Source organism: Sus scrofa, chromosome 6 (assembly GCF_000003025.6).
Source record: "Sus scrofa isolate TJ Tabasco breed Duroc chromosome 6, Sscrofa11.1, whole genome shotgun sequence".
Classification (NCBI taxonomy): Eukaryota; Metazoa; Chordata; class Mammalia; order Artiodactyla; family Suidae; genus Sus; species Sus scrofa.
In genome coordinates this window covers 80,706,395-80,726,493 of record NC_010448.4, presented here as the reverse complement: position 1 = coordinate 80,726,493, position 20,099 = coordinate 80,706,395, and the positions used below count along the sequence as shown (strand labels likewise).

Sequence of the window (20,099 nt, the reverse complement as noted above, 5' to 3'; positions counted from 1 at the left end):
CCTCCCTGGGCTCTGGTCTCTGTTATTTACAACTGAAGTCCAGCAAGGGGTTCAGGGAGCGGGGAGGGTCTCATTGATCCCAGATTTCATTGCTGTTTAAGCCCTTCCATCTAGTGTCTTTTGGACCTCAGTTTTTTTGTTTTGGTTTGGTTTGGGTTTTTTTAGGCAAGAAATAGTTTTATTAAGATAGGACACTTGTGAAAGATGCAAGCAAGCAAGCAGGCAGGCAAGGAGACTCTGCCTTTATTTTTTTATTTTTATTTTTTTTTGGTCTTTTTGTCTTTTTAGGGCTACACCTGTGGCATGTGGAGGTTCCAGGCTAGGGGTCCAACTGGAGCTACAGCTGCCGGCCTACACCACAGCCACAGCAACACGGGATCCAAGCCACATCTGCAATCTACACCACAGCTCACGGCAATGCTGGATCCTTAACCCACTGAGCGAGGCTGGGGATCGAACCTGCATCCTCATGGATACTAGTCAAATTGGTTTCCACTGCCATGACGGGAACTCCCAGGACTTCAGTTTTTATAAGCATGAAGTTGGTGGTCAGTGGCCTTGGCCCCTTCGTTTGGGGGATGCAGAGAGGACAAGAGACAAAGTTCACAGACTGTGCTTGGATGCTAGTGACATGGGACTACTATGCTTGTGTGTTTGCCACCCCCTCTCGGCTTGGTTGTTTGGGCAGACAGGTTACCACCATCAGGAAACAAATCCCTGTGCTGAAACAAGAGCATCATCGCAGTTGCACGGGGCTCCACGGAGAAAGACGGGGAAGGCCCGGTGAGGGGGCAAAGAGCCCAGGGTACCGGAGACGGTAGGAGGCCCAAGGCTCCATATGGTTGTCGGGGGCTGGTTCACACCCTGCCAAACCCCACCCACGCCTTCCTGTTCACACAAACCAGGCGTCCTGGGCCACGAGGAACTCTTCCAGGCCACTTCTCTCACCCAAGATGGGGACTAAGGCCTCCTCTGGCATTTCAGGGAAACCTGGGGTCTCGTCCCTGCAGAGGCAGAGGCAAAGGGTGGGGGCTGCCTGGCTGTACATCACAGGACATCAGGGGGCTCCCGAGAGAGCCTGGGCCTAGGAGGCTGGAGCACTGGGTTCTTGTCCGGACTCTGCCACGAAAGCAAGAGCACTGGGAAAGTCGGGTCCCCTCTTAGCTTCAGTTTTCTCTGCCTCTAAATTGGCGCTAATAACCTTCGCCTTGCGTCTCTCATGCGGGTATCATTCAGATCAAAGTATCTCATAGGGTGAGACCAAATGCTACACAAAAGCAGCCTCTAATCTTTTCTGGAATGAGGCAGAGTGTAAGTAAATAAATACTGTACATATGTAAGACATTATAATTACAAATGGCACCCCCGCCCCCACCCCCTCCAAGCTATGGAAAAAAAACCCATTTGGTAGAGTGTGAAGAATTCTCATTAGGACTTCGGGAGGCCTGAGTTCTGACTCCAGCTCTGTACCTGACCAGGTCAATAAACCTGGGCAAGCCACCCCTCCCCTGTTCAGCCCTAAAGCCTAGGCAGAGATCAGATGTTGATTTTTAGAGGAGTTTTGTAAATTCTACCAAGGAGCAATGAACAATATAAACATGTCCCCCCACCAACCCCCTTTCCCAAGGAAGGCAGGGTAGGGTGTGCAAAGGGACCCAGGTTTTGCCAGGTAGGTCTCAGTTCAAGCCCTCTTAACTGCTGTGCGGCCTTAGGAAACCCCCTTTCCCTCTCTGGACCTCAGTTCCCCTCTGAGGTCAAAGTTCACACCTAGATACCAGGAGTAGGGGGAGCAAGGAGAAGCAGCAGGATGGAAGCTGAGGACAAAGGGCCCCAGGGAGGAGGTGCCCCAGCAGGGCGGGGTGGAGGCCAGAACGGGCCTGTGGGGCCTGAGCCAGCTGCCGCAGCAATGAAAATCTCTTAACCACACAGAATTGTTAACGGCTCCCAAATCCTGTTGTACCACAGGCTTAGAAAGGCTTAAACTGTTAAATGCATAAACTTCCTCAATAAACGGGCTTCTCTCGCCAGATCCCGGAGCCCAGCCAGATGAAAAGGCAGCCGCTGGAGGGAGGGGAACTTCCCCAGCTGTTTATGGGCCTGCCGGAGTGTTCTGGAAGCAGCCTTCAACCAAACCCATCAACCTGATGCCTTCAGGGTCCGAGGCCAGTCTGGGTGAGAGACTCCAGGGTGAGATGGCCCATGTTCAAAGCCCATCCCTCCCTAACGGTGTCACCTTGGTCAAGCTGCTTCACCTCTCTGAGCCTGTTTCCTCTTCTATAAAGAGGGGTGAGGGTGCCTAACCCCGAGGGTGACTGGGAGTCACTGAGACGCTGAGTGGGGAGCTGCCTGGTCCAGGGAGGCTCCTGACGCCCGTAAGCACGGGGGCCCTGATCCCAAGCCTTCCTGACATCTCCAAGAAGCAGAGGAGGTCAGAAGATCACACCTGCCTTTGCCACCTATGAGGGGTGTGACTGCCAGCCCTCAGTCTGTTTCCTAACCTGATTGGGGGATTCAAGAAAGTAACCGGGGAGTTCTCTTGGTGGCCTAGCAGTTAAGGATCTGCTGTGGCTCGGATCTGATCCCTGGCCTGGGAACTTTCACATGCCATGGGCGTGGCCAACAAAAGGGAAGGTAACTGGGCTGAAAGGGAGCATGAGGTGAGTACTCAATACATGTTGTGTGGGGAACTAAAGTCCTGGCAGCCCCTCTACCCTTCTGCCTTGGTTAAGACTACCTCTCCTGTATCCCCCTGTCCCCCAAATGGCTGCCATCTTGTTTGGGGGTTGGCAGGAGGCCAGGGTTTAAAAAAAAAAAAACAGTCAGTATTACTTCGATCTTATTTCTGGACTAATTCCTACCCCCACTTTCTCCCATTCACCAAAGCTGTGGGACAATAGCTCCTCTTCCAGGAAGCCTTCCCAGCTGTCCCCTTACTCACTCCTAAGTGCCCCAAGGCTGAAGTTACAGATGCAGCAAACTCTCCTATACCAGGAGGGCAAGAAGGGCCTTCCTTGGGTCCACAGTGCCCACATATGGTCTAAGGACTGGCGCAGAGGAGGTGCCTGGGGAGTGTTATTCCACATGTGTTAACTTCCTGGTCCTCTGTAAAGACATCATCTGATTTCTCCAAGAAGCGGAAAAAAAAAAAAAAAAAAAACACCCCAGAAACTGGAGTTCCGTGACTGTCTGATGGCTGGCTGGCTGGACAGATGGACAAACAGGTGGGCCAATGGATGGAGAGATGGACGGATAGCTGTGAATAAAAATAGACGCTTCGAGAGCATACAGGAAAGGGGAAGTGGGGAGGGGATACTTCTAATTTTTAAGAGCAAAGTCTTGAACTGTCTGAGTGTGCGGGCCAGGGTCCTTATCCAATCCCTTCCCAAAAGGCTGGCCTGTGTGGTCTCAGCCCTGGCCTGAGCTGGGGGGGTCTGGAGGGGTTATCGATCACTGCCCTTCCCCCAGCGTCTCCACCCTTCCCTTGAAGAGAAGCAGCAGAACTTTCTGTGGGGGGATCTGGGCCTCTCCTCCCACCCAGCATTCCAGTCCTCACACCCCTTTCCCCAGCCAGCAGAGGCTCTGCCAGCTGGCGGCCTCCCTCCTCCTCTCCCCGAGGCTGACCGCACCCCACCCCCACAGACTCATCTGGGCCACTGGTCCAGCCTCTGTGGGAAGGCCTGGAGCTGAGAGCAGAGTGGGAAGGAGGCCACCCTGAGGGTGGCCCACAATCCAATGCTGAGGGCCCAGAGAGGACCCCTGGTCCCTCCCCACCTTGGCTGGGGGAACACAGGATTCTGGGAGTAAAACAGAAAAATAAAGCCACAGGCATAATATCTCATGCTGGTGAGTATGTGGGGAAGGCTGCTGCCAGGAGGGTAACTTGGCCCAGTCTTTCTAGAGGATGATTTGGCAATGTGTTTGACACACATCGAAAGCTCTAAAAAAAGCACATACCCTGTGACCCCACAATTCCACGCCTGGAGATATATCCCACGCAAATATCAGAAGCGTGCAAAAGGGCAGAGGGACAATGACGTCCATCCCAGAATTTAAGAGAGTAAAAACCGTAAGCAATGCATATGCTGATCACTAGTGGATTGGTAAATAAATTATGGTACATCTATCCTAAGGAATTCTTTTTTTTTTTTCTTTTTGCTAAGAGCCTCTGCAAATGATGATCTGACATGGAAAAATGCCCACAAAATATTAATATGTCAAACGCCCTTATATATTCTCAGCAGGAATCTATTTTTTTTTCTTACAAAAATCAATATATGTAAATACACATAAATACACCTAGAAGAACCTACACCAGTCTGTTAACAGCGGTTATTCTCTGTATGAATTTAATATTCCCCTTTTGGTTTATCGTAATTTCTAAAGATTCTACAAACAACTTGTATCGCTTTTGTGATAAGGAAAAGTTCTTTTTGCCTCAAAATAAAAAAGCTCATCGGCAGGAAAAAAGAAAAAAGTTCACAGGCAAAAAGACATTGTTTGTGAAGGTCCCTATTTTTATAACACTTTTCCTAAGTATTTTCTCATTTACTCTGCACAGCAGCTCATCTGTTTATTCTGTTTTGCAGATGAGAAAACAAAAGACTGGGAGAGGGTCCCTTGCTTGCCCAAGGTCACACTGCGAAGAAGAGGTAGAGCTGGGGTTGGAAACCGGGTCTCCGTAGCCAAGGTCAAGGAGAGGCCACGGTGGGGGTGAGAGCAGGGCTGGGGGCTGCCAAGCAGGGCATGGGGAGAGGCTGGGAGGAGAAGCCCGGCAGCTGGGAACTGGGAAGTCTGAGCCAGCAGATCAACATGTGCGTGCAACCACCCCCACCCCCTAGCCCCCCCAACCCCACCCGCTGGCTCGCAGCCCCTCTCTCTGTCCAAGCTAAATATTAAAAATCCCATTACGCCCTGAGAGTATCACGGCAATCACGCTCACTGTGGAGCTGCCTCCAGATCCGTTATAGACACATGGCTGCCACGGAGAGAGAGGATGCCAGGGCCCCCAGTGACCGCGGGGCTGGGGGCTCCAACCGATGGGTGGGGAGGGGCACGTAGGGGCTTCGTTAGGGAAGGAGAGACTAAGGGAAACAAGGATATGGAGACAAACTTGGAGAAATGGAGGCAGGGAGGCCCAGAAACATCGGGAAAGGGTCAGGGAAACAGACTCAGGGCTTGGGTGGGAGCAGCTGCTGCAGGGGAATTCCAGGGCCACTCTCCTGCCACCCCCAGCAGATCTGCTGGTGGCAAGCCCCAGGGGGCACTGAGATCCTAAGGAGGTTGGGGACCAGGGTAGGGAAAGGGGGGCAGAGTTCTTCTGAAGGAAATGCCAGGAGTCTCCCACCTGGCAGCTGTGGCCAGGGCAGGCCCAGGGTAGGCACTCAGTGAACAGCAACTAGATGTATGAAGACGGAAAGCTGTGCCCTGGCCCCTGCATCGGGCAGCCCCTGGACACCCACCTATATGTCACCCCTCAGGCCTTCGTGCGGTTTCTCGACCTACCATTCCTTCCCTCCCTTCCTTCAAGGCCTAATTCGAATGCCACCTCCTTCTGGAAGCCCTCCCAGAGGCTTGGTCAGAAAAGATGGCTTCTTCCTCATATCGTCAAAGTGCTTAGCCTGGATGGACCTCATTTCTGGAAGGACCAGGCTCTGCCTTGTTCCCTTGTGTCTGAATCCTTTGCTCACCCAGGAGCCCCTTAAGGCCAAACCCTGAGTTGCAGGTGCTCTCTTTCAGCCTTTCCAGGACAGCCTCAGTCACCTCAAATGACACCTCTTCCAAGAAGCCTTCCGTGAACCACCCAGCTGAAGCTCATCCTCCTTTTGATCCTTATTGTTGCACCTATAGTTTTCTTTCCACTCATTACAGTCTGTAACTGTTTTATTTATTTGTTTATTAACTTTATTGCCCCCATCTTCCCCTGATTCCACTCACCCAGACCAAAAACGCCGGGAGGGCAGCGAATGTACCCTCTCGTTCAATTCTGTGTCCCCTAGCACTGGCGTGTGCCTGGCTCATAGCAGGTACTCAACAGATATCTGTTAGAAGGCTACCTGGTACACAGAGGGTATGCAATACCTGCTTGTTGAGGGGTCAACTGGCTTTTCCGGGCTCTTCCCCTCCCCACTGTGCCCTGCAAACAATAGGCACCACAGGAAGTTGGTCTGATTGAGTCAGTGTAGCTGGTAGTTTCGAGAAGCGCTCAGTGCATTGGGAATGCCCAGCCCATCCTTAGCCACCACTGCCCACCCCTGGGATGGCTGCCACTCCCCACGAGGACTCACCTATTCCCTCCCCCGCCCCCGCCAAGAAGGCTTTTTCCACCCTTATTTTCTCTAATTTGTTTTTAAGAAAGCAATGGATTCCCCCCCCCCCCATCAAATTAGGTTTCAGTATTAAATGGATCTTTCCAAACCACACCCAGAGACTCTGTTCAAGTCCCCTCCCAACCCTTAGGGTGGATGTTCCCTTGGGGGGAGAGGGGAGCAGGCCTGTGGTCATTGTTTGGCCTTGAGTCCTGCTTGGTCTGGCCAAGGATGTGTTAATATGTCATGTGTCTGAGCTCATGCTCCTGTTACTGGTTTATTAGGGCTGCTGGTTTAAAAATGCTGATTCTTGGCCCCACTTCAGAGGCAGAGGACCAGCCCTGGGGAAGAGGTTTGCACCTGACCCAAGGATCTGCATTTTAGCAAACTTCCCAGTGGCTCCTGAGGCTCAATAAAGGCTGAGAATCCCTGAGCTGGAGATGGAGAGAGCATCTTGCCAACCAACCACTCAGATGTGAGCTGTAATCACCATTCCTACACGTCCTGGGCTGGCGGGGCCAGTGCCTGTGGGACTCGGGTTGATGCAGCCCCACATCTGGGTGGCTACACACAGGCCACAGCAGCAGCTGGTGTCCTTCTGGCTCCCTGAGCTCATTAATCACACCCTGAATGGCCTCCGCTGAGACCCAGCAGCCGGCTGGGCCTGGGCCGGGGATTGGAGATCAGTGGGTGGGGGTGGGGGGGTGGCGTGTTGGACACCCCCTGCCCCAGCATTACCTTGATGCCTACCACTTGCAGAAAACAGCTCAGATTCGGATCCTGTGACAGGCAACTTCCGCCACGGCCCCAGGGACACCCATCATCTGGCCTTTAAACCTTGTGTGATTCCTTCCCCTGGAGTGTGGACTGGATTTGGAAGTTCTCAAGCCAGGGATGGAACCTGCACCACAGCCATGACCTGTGCCACAGCAGTGACAATGCCGCATCCTTAAGCCACTAGGCCACCACACCTGTGGCATATGGGAGTTCCCAGGTTAGGGGCCAAATTGGAGCTGCACTGCCAGCCTACGCCACAGCCACAGCAACGCTGGATCCTTAACCCTTTAGGGCCAGGGATGGAACCTGCCTCCTCATGGATACTAGTTAGGTTTGTAACCTGCTGAGCCACATGGGAAGTAATGAGATGTCACTTCTAAGATGAGATCATAAGACTGTGGCTTCTGTCTTGGGTGCCCTTCCTTTCACACTCCCTCTCTCAGATCATATGCTCTGGGGAAGCCACTGCATATGTGAGAGGCCCTCGTGGAGGCGAGGGACTGAAGCCTGAAAATAATCACACAAGGCAACGTGGAAGCAGATCCCTCTTCATTCAAGCCTTCGGATGAAACTGCAGCCCCAGTGGACCACAACCTCCAGAGACACCTGGAGCCAGAGGTACTCATCTAAGCCATACCTGATTCCTGACTCAATGAAACTATGGTGTCATCAATGCTTGATGTTTTAAGCTGCTAAATTTGGGGGTAACTTTTTATGCAGCAATAGATAACTAACACATCTCTTCATCAGAGCATCCCTCCAGCTACAGTTCTTCTTACATCTCTCCTTGTGCCCTTAGTGAAAGCCACACCAAACAACTGAGCAGTGTCCCTCATGGGCCATACCAGTTCAGGTCCCCAGGACTTTTTGTGATGCTGATCCAACCTCCAGAAGGCCTGGGCCACCTGATCAATGTATCCTTCTTCTAAGACTCGCCCCAATGTCACCTCCTCTGTGAAGCCTCCCCTCTTTTTCTGTGCCCACCGCAGCCTAAGCAGTTCCTATTAAAGCAAGTCACATGCATTCCCAGCCTTGTTCGTTTACAGTCAGTCTCCTCTGCTAGACTGTGAGCTCCTAGAAGGCAGGGCCACAGTCAGATTCTTTGCTGTCTTGAACGTGTGCTCAGTACAAAGTCTGACACTGAGGAGGTGCAGGTAAGGTTTGATGAGTGAATAACCAATCAGCAGTGAGGTATTGAGTCTGCACCCTGGACGGCCCATCCCATCTCTGCCATCTCCAAGGTTATGCACTTTCACACTCAAGCAGAGAAAACCAGATGGGTTGTCTTCCCCAAGGAAACAGCCTTTCCTTCCAATTTCCCCATTACTTTCCCAAGACCATTGCCACCCTAGAAGCTGGAATTCCTGGTTTTCTCTGATCTCTCTTCCTCCTCCCTTTCCAACCTGTCCCCACATCTCAGTCGATTCACTGCCAAAGCATCCCTTGACGGTACCCCTCCTCGTCCCCAGCGCTGTGGGTGCCCAGCCACCATCTCTGAGATCACTGTACCAGCTTCCCCACAGGCCACTGCTGCTGTCTCTTACACCCCCATTTACACCCCCAGTGATCTTTAAAATGCTGTCTCAGAGACCTGGAGGGAAGAGCCACGGAGATGGTGGATGGGACAGACTTTTATAAAGGCGAAATCACCGCAACTACCCCAGGCTAAACTTGAACTGGCTCTTCAAGGCCCGTGGAAATAAAGTCCAAACTCTCATTGTGGCATTTGGCACAGCCCAGGATCCAATTCCACCTGGGAGGACAAGAGGAAGTGGACCAAGAAAGCTTCGAGTCTCCCCTGCCACCGCCATCACCGTCACAGCTCACACTGCAGAGAACCTGTGTCAGACTGGGTTTTATATGTAGCATCTCATTTAGTTAACATTTATTAAGCGCTTCCTGTGGACTAGAAGTCACCATAAGCGCTTTACATGTCTTAAGGCCTTGAATCCTCACAACCACCCCATGAAAGAGGAGTTCACACTCGGCTCAGGGCATCCAGCTAGTAACTAGCAGGGGCCGGGATCTGAACCCAGGTCTGTCCGTCTGCCTTCACAGCTGTACCTCTTACAAACTCCCTATGTTTATAACCCACCTATGTGATTTTTTTGCCATAATTAAACACCATTTGTACTATTGTTTATGTAATATTTTTCCTTAAATAGACTTAAGAGGCATAGCAGTGAAGACGGTGATTTGAGGTGTAGCAGGTTAAGGATCCAGCATTGTCACTGCAGCAGCCTGGGTCACTGCTATGGCTTGGGTTCGATGCCTGGGCTGGGAACTTTTGAATGCCATGGGCACAGCAAAAAACAAAACAGAACAAAACAACAACAAAAACAACGTGGTGGTTTGGAACCAAACTACCTGGATAAGACTTGCTGTATGAGCTCTCTGAGCCGCGATGTCTCCCCATAAAATGGCCCTTCCCCCATAGGGTTCTTGTGAGGATTAAATGAGTTAAACATTAAGCGCTCAGTACACAGTAAGAGTGGAGTCAGGAAGCCTGGCTCGCAGTGGGGCTGCACTTCCCGCATCTCTCTGAATTGGAAGTAACCACATCACCGGCTCTGGCCATCGAAATGTGCAGAGGAGTGATGATGCGTGGGCCATTCCAGGGGAAGATTCAGAGCCCTATACAATCCGTCACACTTGTTTCTTCCTTCTTCCCCAGGTGATCACAACATTCCAAATTGTGGCTCCTCCATCGGCTTGGCTCCCAGAGGGAGGAATCCCAAGCTGACTCAACGTTGAACCAGTCACATTACGTGAGAAACCAACTTTTACTGTTTTGTCACTACAGCATACCCTGCCCTATACTGACGGCTACAGCTAAAGCTCAATAAATGCTATTTACTATGATTTACGTATTTTCTTAAAAAGGAAACTATCACTTTTGTAAACGAAGAAATACAGTGCCGCTTGTGATCAATATTGACAAAATTATCACAATGAGAAACATTTATCCTCCTATCAACTAAAATCAGCTTGCAGGCTCCCTGTAGTACGTACACACAGCACCATTCAAGAACTGTTGTTCAATGCCTCTTCCTAGGAACATTGCTCCTACAGCTAAACAACGGCTGCAGATTTGGAAACCTTGGCTACAGCATTGCCAACGGTCAGCTCCAGGCCTCTGCCCCAACCAGCCTGACCTCCCAGCTGCCAGGTTCAATTCTGCAGCCCATATCAACTCCGTGCACTTCAGGGGCACCTGCCCTGCTGTGACCCTTACCTCGGCAGACCGTGCCATTCTCCACGGCCTCGAAGCCTGCTTTGCACATGCAGCGCCCGATAGGCACCAGCCACTCGCCGTCCCCGTTACAGTAGAGCTTGATGGGCACGTCCACCTCCTCGGCGTTGGCGATGCAGCTACCCCGGGCAGCCACCAGCGATGTGCTCTCAGCCCCCGACAGTGTCTCCTGGAAGACGGCCCCGTTCTGGATGATGCGGGGGCACTTGCGGTAGAAGACACGCACGGCGATGAGCGACATGCAGCCACCATAGTCCTGGAAGGCCAGGTAGAAACCGCTGCGGGACACAGGCCCGAAGCTCCGTACCTCGGTGTTGATCTTCATGACCCGGCCTCCAAGGTCCACCTGCGAGAAGCTCTCGTCAGCGGCAATGGTGTCCACCTTCACCCACGGGTTCTCCATCCAGTTGGGGAAGGTCTTGGTGGCTGAGTCAAAGTCAGCCTCATAGTAATAGAGATTGAAGGTCTCCTTGCAGGAGCCGGGCACACTGGGGATGCTGCTGCAGTCACGCACGGAGAACTTCATCTCCACGTGGATGCGGTGGGCGCCACGGCGCCGGATGAACTTGGTCCGTAGCCAGTTGTTCTGGCTCGACTCAAACACATTGCACACCTGGTACGTACGGATGGTGTTCATGTTCTCATCGTAGCCACTCACCTCTTCCCACTGTGGGTGAAATGCTGGTCAGGTGGGGGAGGTAGGGGCCAGCCCCAGGGAACACCCCAAGATGGAGACACAGTCCCTACTGGAAGAATATCTGATGGGGCTAGATGGGACGCCCACCATCAGGGGCCTCCTAGTCTAATGGGGAGGCACAGACTCTTCCTTAGGGAATCCTCCAGCCTGATGGGGGTAGATGGGACTCCTTCCATCAGAAGACTCCAAGTGGGGGGCAGATGTGGCCTTGGCCCTAAGGAATTCCCTGGTCTGTGAGGGAGACACACCCATCTAGTGGGAAGGGCACACACCCAGCTCTTGGTATTCCCCTAGTCAATACAGGAGATGTGACCGTTACCCCCAGTGGTAACTAGTCTGATAAAGGAGACATGGCCTCGGTTCCAGGAAGCTCCCACCTGGAAGAGAAACCAGGGAGAGGCCCACCCTGAGGGAACTTCCCCTGCTGAGAGCAGACAGAGCTTGCACTTGGGGAGCTACCAGTCTGATGGGGGAGACAGGGCTTCTGCCTGCCGGAGCTCCCTGTCTGACCACAGAGACCCAGTCCTTGCCCTTGGGGACTCCCGGTCTAATGGAAGAAGAGCTCTTACCTCTCTAACAGGAAAATAAGGCCCTTCCCCATGAGAGCAGCTCTGTTCTGAGGTCTGAAGTGGCCAAGACAGGGCTTGGAGGGAGACCTCACTGGGCCCCAGTCTGGGCTCCGCCACCCGGTTTTGCATTTCCAAGCCCCACTGTTGGAGGGGGCTGGGCAGAGCCATTGACAGTTGGGACTGGAAGGGCCCAGGCCATGTTCCCCACTCAGAGCCTCATAGGCCAAGTTCAGCAGGCTGAGCCTTTGGTCACACTTCTCTGCCCCCTCAAGCACCTCTCGTCCCCTCTGCCCATCCTTCTGAACCTCCTGCGGCAGGTTCTCCTTGCAGCCACAGGGTTTGCATTTACTGACTCTCCATTGGGCCTTTGGGGACAATCTTCCTGGACGAGTGCCAGGCACGCCCAGACCTCTTAGTCTGGTCTCCCTAGTGGGGCTGAGAGCTTGCTGAGGGCAGCCACCAGTCACCTCCTTCTCCTGTGTCCCCCTGCTGTTGGGCTGGCTTCAATTGGAGTAGACCCCAAAAAGGTAGCCTCAGAAAGAGTCCCACGAGCAGGGCAACAGCACCTGAGCCGGGCCCAGAGTGGGCGCTGTAACAGGATTTCATTTCTTCGTCCCAATGATCACATGCAGTAAGTAGGGCTGTCCCCATTTTACAGATGAGGGAGTAGAGACCAAAGAAGTGAGGCCACTTGGCCGAGGTCACAGACACAGACACAGACCCCTTCCTACACTGGCCCACGCTATCCTGAGATACCCAACAGTCCCAGCTCCACCAACTTGCTGTGTGGCCTCGGACAAGTCACCTCCCCTCTCTGAGCCTCTATTTCCCCAGCAGCCAAATGTGCTTGCCGGGGGAGGGTGAGTGATGAGAGAGTGTCACCCTCAGGTAGGTGTTCTTTGTCCTTTTGCCAGATCCTCTGGGCCAAGTCTGCAGGGGCTGGGGTGGTGGCTGGTGGCCTGGGAGGGCCGACGCTGGGAAGGGTGGGTGTGTGTGGGGAAGGCCGAGCTGGCTCAGCCGCTACTTCAATGGCGGCTCTGAAGCTCCTACGCTGCATGTAATTTTTTTTTTTTTTTTTTTTTTTTGGTAGCACCATGTGACAAAGTCAGCCCCTTGTTACAATCACTGCTCTTCTTCAGAACTTAATTAGAGCACTTAATTAGAGCACTCTGCCTTTCTCCCCTCTCTCTAATTAACATGCGGAGGCCCTGCAGCCTAAACACCCCAAATAATTGCGTCCGGGGGCCCTGCAGCCCAGCCTGGCCTCATTACTGGCAGGGTGGGGCCGTGGGCCCAGCCGTCTTCGCAGATGGAAAATTGGTGACAAGAAAGAGCCACAGAAAGAGGCCTGACCCTGGGGCCCTGCCTATTGAGAGCACAGACCTGGGGTGGTGGTGGGGGATATGCAGCTCCTTGGGGCAGCAGCTGAGTCCCTGTGGAGGAGCTGGGATGAGGAGAAGGGATGGGCCGTGGGAGCCAGAGCCCTCCCCAGAGCCCAGGCGGATGAGGAGTGAATGATATTAGAACTGATGACGAGGACAATGACGTTGATGACAGCGACCACAGCTCTTTGCGCCAAGGAGCCCACTCTGCGTCAGGCATTGTGCTACAAACTGTGCAGGAAAGCTTCACAACAGTCCTTTTGTCACCATTTTAGGGATGAGGAAACTAAAGCTTGGTCAGGTTAAGGAACTGGCCCCAAGCCACACAGCTGGAGAGTGGCAGAATTGGGACAGAATTTCAGGACTGTCTAACCCAAGAGCCCGAATGTAGGCTGGTAGTGGTGGGCTGAAAGAAGAATCTCAAATTGGGCCTGATCTTTTTTTTTAGGAAGCTCACAGCCCACATGGGCTCAGACCACTGGACCCAAGGAGGTGTGAAGATGAGAGCTCAAAGGAGTTCCTGTCCTGGCTCAGCAGTAAGGAACCTGACTAGGATCCATTGGGACACAGGTTTGATCCCTGGCCCCGCTCAGTCGGTTAAGGATCTGGCATCGCCTTGAGGCTGCAGTATAGGTCACAGTCGTAGCTTGGATCCTGCGTTGCTATGGCTGTGGCTGGCAGCTATAGCTCTGATTCGGTCCCCAGCCTAGGAACTTCCATGTACTGCAGGTGTGGCCCTAAAAAGCAAAAAAAAAAAAAAAAAAAAAAAAAGATGAGAGCTCAGGAAGGGGGAGCTTTGTGTTATGGGGACCCAGAGGGCTAGGTTACAGCCCTGTACACAAACCCGAGCCCGCATCCCTGGCAGTGGCTCCAGCTCTCTGTGCCTCAGTTTCCTCACCTGCAAAGTAGAGGTGATTCCTCCCCATAGGACAGGAGAGGATGTGTGTAAAGGTGCTCTGAGGCAGTGTGACACACAGTGGGTGCTCAGGAAGTCACAATTCACTTTCCTCATCTGTAAAATGGGGATACCACAAGCACCCATGTCTCAGCCTTGCTTTTAGAATTCTATGGGATAAAGGCTGAAAGCATCCAGCATGTTGTCATGGTAACTGGTGCCCCATCAATAGTAGGGAACCAGAAGGGTAGGGCAATGAGATGCTAGGTCCTGGGACCCAAAGGAGGGAAAGGGGCTGGAATGTGGGGGTGCAGTAGGACCCAAGATATCTTGGGGGACCAGGTAAGGTTTGAGAACCTCTCACTCACCCCTGATGGAGGATGCACGATCCAACCCAGCTCTGCCGTCGCTGTGGTTGAGTCCATCAGCGTTTCTGCGGAGAGAGCAAAGGGTCACCACGGTGCTGCCTACCCAGCATGGTCAATCACCCCCAGAACCTACCCCCCGAGGCCTTCTTTACAAGGTGCCTCCTGCTTCCATTACTCTAAGCAATCCTTAGGATCTAACCCTATAGAATACCTTCCCCTTTAAATCCTGCCTCTCACTCCCTAATCCCACCTATTCTCAGATTCTGGCCAATCATCAGATTCTATTCCTCTAAGCTCCAACCCTCAAGGCCCAGCTACAGCCCTTCTACACATGGTCATGCCCACCCTCTCGGGCAATCATGTTCCACCCACCAAGCTAGGTATTGGCCCTTTGCTCCTTTACTGGTGGGGAAGGGGACTCCTGAAGGGGCTTCAGAGGGTCCTCAGGAAACCTCAATTTTTGACTGCAAACTGAGGGTTCTGCTCACTTGTCAGTGTGCATCAAATTCTCAAAAACTGGAATGTTGGCCTTACAGGGGCCTCCCTTGGGTCCCAGCCAAGCCGCATCAGTTACTCCTCCTCGGCCCTCGGCCCATGCCTCCAGTCAGGGATAGCCTTCTCCCTTCTCCAGGAACTTGCAGTTGCCCATCCTGTCCTCAGCCCTGGGCCCCTGCCCCCAGGGCTCAGCCAACTCCGCCCCAAGGACAGGGCCCTGGGGATGAAGGGGTGTGAGGGGTGAACACTGTGCCCAGTGGGGCCAGTCCATCATCTGTCCTCCAGGGGTTCAGGAATCAGCTTCTGAACCAGTCAGGGCATCACTAGCCTCCCCTTATTCCAGCAGCTGGAGGAAAGGAACCACACAGCCAATGACAAAGGAGACCCTCGGGACTAGAGAGATTCCCATTCACTCCCATATCAGGCTCAGCACCCCTCCCCTCTACCCTGTCCCTGCCACAGGGGATTCAAAATACTTTTTGAACTGAATTGCACTGCACTGAGTGGAGAGAAACTGCTCAAGCATTCAATCGACAAATATATCTTGACACCCATTAGGTACCAAGCACTGTGCTGGGTACCCTGCGGGAGAAAATGGTAAATAGCAAGGCATTTCACAGTCTGGGAGTGGCAATGAGGTGTGAATACAAATAGTTGTGAGAGGGTAGGCAGAGAGACCTAGAGGGTCGAGGCTGGACCTTCTATATCACCTGGATCAGCAAGAGTGACTGAGCAGTAGCCTTTGCTGCTATGCTCCAAGTCTGTGCCAGGACAGACATCACTAATCAATCCCCACACTCTGTGGCTACCCGATGCTGCTCAGGCCAGTGCTCCAAGAAACTAAGGCCTACCATTTGAGATGCTCTCCCTGGTCTAGCCTAACTCTTTCATTTTGGAGATAGGGCAACTGAGGCACAGAGAGGGGAAGAGATTTCCTAAAGATCACACAGGAGTCGGTGGCAGAGTAGGAGGTGAGGGTCTCCTGCCTCCTACCCCACAAGCTTCTAGACACTTAGTTTGATGGCCTAGGCTAGATGAATTAGGGCAAGCAGAGACAGGGGAGGGTGCCCCGTGTCAGGCCACTGTGAAGGTCAAAATGGGAGTAACAAGGTCTTGAACTAGGGCAGGGGCGGTGAGGGTGGGAGGGTGGGGACAGGCGTAAGTATTGAGCCAGAGGTGACCCCAGGCAGACCCGTGAGCTGACAAGAGAGGCTGCGGCAATGTCCCCATGACCGCCTGTGGACTGTGTTTTCGGTCACTGTGTCCCTTTGCACCGGGGGCTGGAGAGGGGGGAGGAGGGTGCCAGGGACGGTGGAGTCCAGTGCCAAGGGCGTCTTTTTGATGGCAAATTGGAGGGAAGTGCTATTGTGCTGCGTTGAAGCTGAAAAAAGGGTTCCTTTTCACACTCCGAATGCTACAGATTTTTCTTCCTGGAGAGAACAAGGGCTGAACTTTTAACCTGTTTTCTCTCATCGGTCTCAGCCAGAGACGCGCCAAGCCGGGCTCTCTGCCTGGGCCTGAGGAACAGCTGCTGGGAGCTGTGTGGAACAAGGGAGAGAGGAGACTGCTTGGGACCAGAAAGGGGTCGGGTGGGGGAGGCAAGCCCGCCAAGCAGGTGGCCCCGCCCCTTGGCTGGATTCTTGGGCTGACCCAGAGGCCAAGCACTAGAGGATTCCACGGCCCAGAGGAGGGGCTGTGAACTGACATCCTCATTGCCTGGGTGGAAACTCAGGCCCAGAGAGGGCAAACGACCTGCCAAAAGTCACACACTAGAAGCTGGTGCTCACACCCCAGGCTCCTGGGGAGCTTGGGGGTGGGGGTCTCTACTGCCTCCTTCCGCTCTGCCTCCCACCACATCTGGAACCAGCAAGAGGAGGATCTCAGGACAGGAAGTCAATGGGCTGGCTGGTTCACAGACAGGAAGGGGCTAAGAGGGAGGGTCTCGCCGGCAGGTCCCCTGGGAAGGATGCAGGAGCCTGGTGCCTCCTGTGCTCCCTTCCCACCAAGCTGGTCCTGGGCTCTGCCTGGAAGGCCGCCTCTGGGAAAGCTGTTACCCCTGGGGCCATGGCAGGAGGGAACCCAGGGGGGCTCTCCCCACAACGTCTCCACGGCCTCTTGCCTTTCCACGCCAACACCTTCCTCCACCTTGTGCGGAAAAGGCAGGGAAGCAGAGGAGATCAACTGGGGTCGGAAGGTCAGGGAGACTTCAATTCCAGTATCCACTCTGCCACCCACCTGCCTCGTCACCTTGGACCCATCTTTCCAAGCCTCAGTTTCCTCACCTGATGGTAGACAGGACGGAATGAGATGAGCCCAGCACAAAGCAGATTGCCAGGAAGTGGCAGCTACTCTTTCTGACACGAGTGTGGTGCCTTTTGGCTGCCCCAGAGCCTGCACACACACCATTTCCTTTGGGCTCATTAGGTGGCCCCAGCGAGTGAAGGGGAGTCCAAGCAGCTCCCCCCCACCCCGCCCCCCAATCCCAGACCGTGCTTGCCAACATCTGACACACATCAGCCTCTCACTCAGGGGCCGCTGCCTCTGGGGAGCCCGTCCTGGTCCATCAGATGCTGCTTTCCTAGGATGCCACGGTTTCCTTTTTGTTCCTCTCGAAGCAAGCACCAGAGTCAAACACAGTTTCCCAGGGAATCTGGGGTCAGTAGTTCCTGCCTTAGGAAACTGGGTGGGTTCAGAAAGCCCAGCCCTATTTCCATCATCAGCACTTCTCTCCTTTTTCCGATAACACCCCAGACTTCACCCCTGAAATCTCAAAAAGTCTACAGAGGGAGAGAACTCTAGTTCGCTGAGACAGGGACCCTGCCTATTAGGAGCCAGAAACCGCCACCAACATTCTCACAATGAGGCCGAGATGGTTGATTCTATCCCATTTCACAGATGGGAAAACAGAGGCTTGCAAAGGCTTAGGAACTTGCCCAAGGTCACACAACTATTCCATCCACAAGCTGAGCTCCTGCTGCACAGAATGGTACTCTCTCTCATACACTGTTCCCTTTCATCTTCTCCACGGCTTCTTTAACTGCCCCAAGACCCAGCCCAGGGCTTGGCACATAGTAGGTTTTCAGTCAAAGGCTGAAATCCCCTTCCTTCCCCTCAACCGGTTGCGTTTGAACACGTGCTAGTGTTCTGCTCCATCAGGACAACAATCATGACGTCAGCCGTTTCCACCTACAGCCTGTACTATTATTTATTTTTATTTTATACACTATTATTTAATTACAAAATTTCTTGTTTGTTTTTCTTAAGCACGTTTTAAAGAGGAAAACATTATTATAAATAGGAAACCAATACCACCTGCCATAAAAGGAAGGAAATGAAACATACGACTATTACAATTAAAAATGTTCACCTGCAAACCACCTAATATCACCTCACTTCCCACACTTCGGGGACCACTAGGCTCTACCAAGCTGCCTCTGAAGTGCTAGAAATGTCCCCCTCCCCATCCCTACTGTGACAATGACAATCCCGCATGTAGGGGAAACCATTTTCGCTGTACACAGATAATTAATCACCACACGACGTGACAAAGACTTCGACAGTGATGTGTTGGGGGCACTGTGTGTGACGGGAACCGGGTGTGGAAGGAAAAGGAGAAAATAACCAATTTAAAGACAGCTTCTGGAGTTGCCGTCATGGCTCAGTGGAAATGAATCTGACTGGCATCCATGAGGACGCAGGTTCAATCCCTGGCCTCGTTCAGCAGGTTAAGGATCCAGCGTTGCCGTGAGCTATGGTGTAGGTCACAGACATGACTCAGATCCCAAGTTGCTGTGGCTGTGGCTCAGGCTGGCAGCTGTAGCTCCAATTTGACCTCTAGCCTGGGAACTCCATATGCCGCATGTGCGGCCCTAAAAAAAAAAAAAAAAAATGGCAGCTTCAGTGACATGGACAGAGGCTTGAAGAATGAGGTTGAAGGGAGTCAAGAGAGGCTGAGTGGGAACAGTGTGCCAGACAGAAGGAACAACAAAGGCAAAGGCACGGAGGTGACAACAGCCTGGTTTGTGGGAACTGATGTGAGGGAAGATTGAGGCCGGGAGTGAGGAGAGCCGAGGGCTGAGGTGGGGCAGGGGCTGCCCAGCAAAGGTCAGTGGCTCTCTGAGGTCCCCTTGCTGCATTAAGCCCACCTGCCCACATCCTTCCCAGTCCCCTTGGGGCCACCTGCCTAACACCCTAACACTTCCTTTTCACCCACCTCTGGGCACTCCCACCCCAGTTACCCCTAGAAATGTCCGGTTCCTAAGCCCTGGATGCTCTAAAGGACCATGAAAAAAATCCCAATAGAAAAACGTGGAAAGCGAGGCTATGCGGGCAAGATTTTGAGCATCCAGGGACAAGCTGGAACCAGGGCCTCCAGCCACCAGCCTCGAATGCCTTCCTTGGTGGGAAAACAGGGCCCAGGCTCTGCAAACGGCTCTGGCCCTCACCCCACCGCTCTCGCACCCCCTCTCCTTCCTGGAGACTGCACAGAAGAAAGCAATCAGGAGGCCCCGATTGCACAGGCTGGGGAGGCCCGGAGACCCCTCTGGCTATGTGTGAACGAGCAGTGTGCATTTCAGAAATATTTGAGCTAAAAGAGGAGACACACTGAAGTCGTTAGCGTTGGGCCAACAAGAGGGTGGCTGCACGGGGCCCCGTTTCCAGGCTGGGGCGGGGAGGTGGTCGTTCTCTCCTCCACCATCCATCCTGGTCTGCCCTGTCTGAGCCCCTCTTGGGTCATACTTTTCCGGGCACACAGACACTGTCTGTTGCCACTAATGACAGCAGCTGAGAGTTCCAAAGAGACAGGAGGAACTTTTAGAAGTACCTAGTGTGTGCCGCTGGGCACTCAAAATAAGGCCTTGGGCTCATGGCAACCTGTGGGGTACACATCAGTAGCCCCATTCTGCAGATGTGGAAATGGACATCAGAGAGGTGATGCAGCCTACACGAGGGCACGCAGGCAGGGCTGGGATTTGAACCCACATCTGTCTCATTCTTTATGTGTTATTTTTAGGATGCTGCAGCTATAGCCTTAAAACACACACACACACCCCTTTTTGTATCCTCTCCATCCACATGGGCCTGTGTATAGACAGAAGGGGAAAGAGGGGAGGGCAGCAGGGGAGTGGGGCACAGGCTGTCTGGCTCTGGCACTCTCCTGGGACTGCAGGCAAGCCTGTGCTCCTCTCTGGGCTTCAGTTTCCCCGTCTGTAAAATGAGTCACATGAGCATTAAGTAACTTCATGTAGGTGAGTCCCGGTGATCTGCCATCTCCCAGGGCCTTCATTCTCGGGGCGCTCTGGGTCTGCCTCCCTCACCACTGTAGCCCCAGCACTGAGAACTGGCTCTGATAGGCAG

At 53.2% G+C, this 20,099-nt stretch overlaps 1 protein-coding gene across 5 annotated transcripts in view; it reads right to left on the bottom strand.

Annotated features, from left to right (window-relative positions):
• The window catches only part of EPHB2 (EPH receptor B2), a 200,882-nt gene that overhangs the window by 123,486 nt on the left and 57,297 nt on the right, over positions 1-20,099 (bottom strand). For all 5 annotated transcript variants that reach the window (XM_005656047.3, XM_021095499.1, XM_021095501.1 and 2 more), the window contains exons 2-3: positions 14,247-14,311; positions 10,318-11,002 (exon numbers count right to left, since the gene is read on the bottom strand). In XM_005656047.3, the coding sequence (XP_005656104.2) occupies positions 10,318-11,002; positions 14,247-14,311 (750 nt within the window). The remainder of the gene's footprint in view (positions 1-10,317; positions 11,003-14,246; positions 14,312-20,099) is intronic.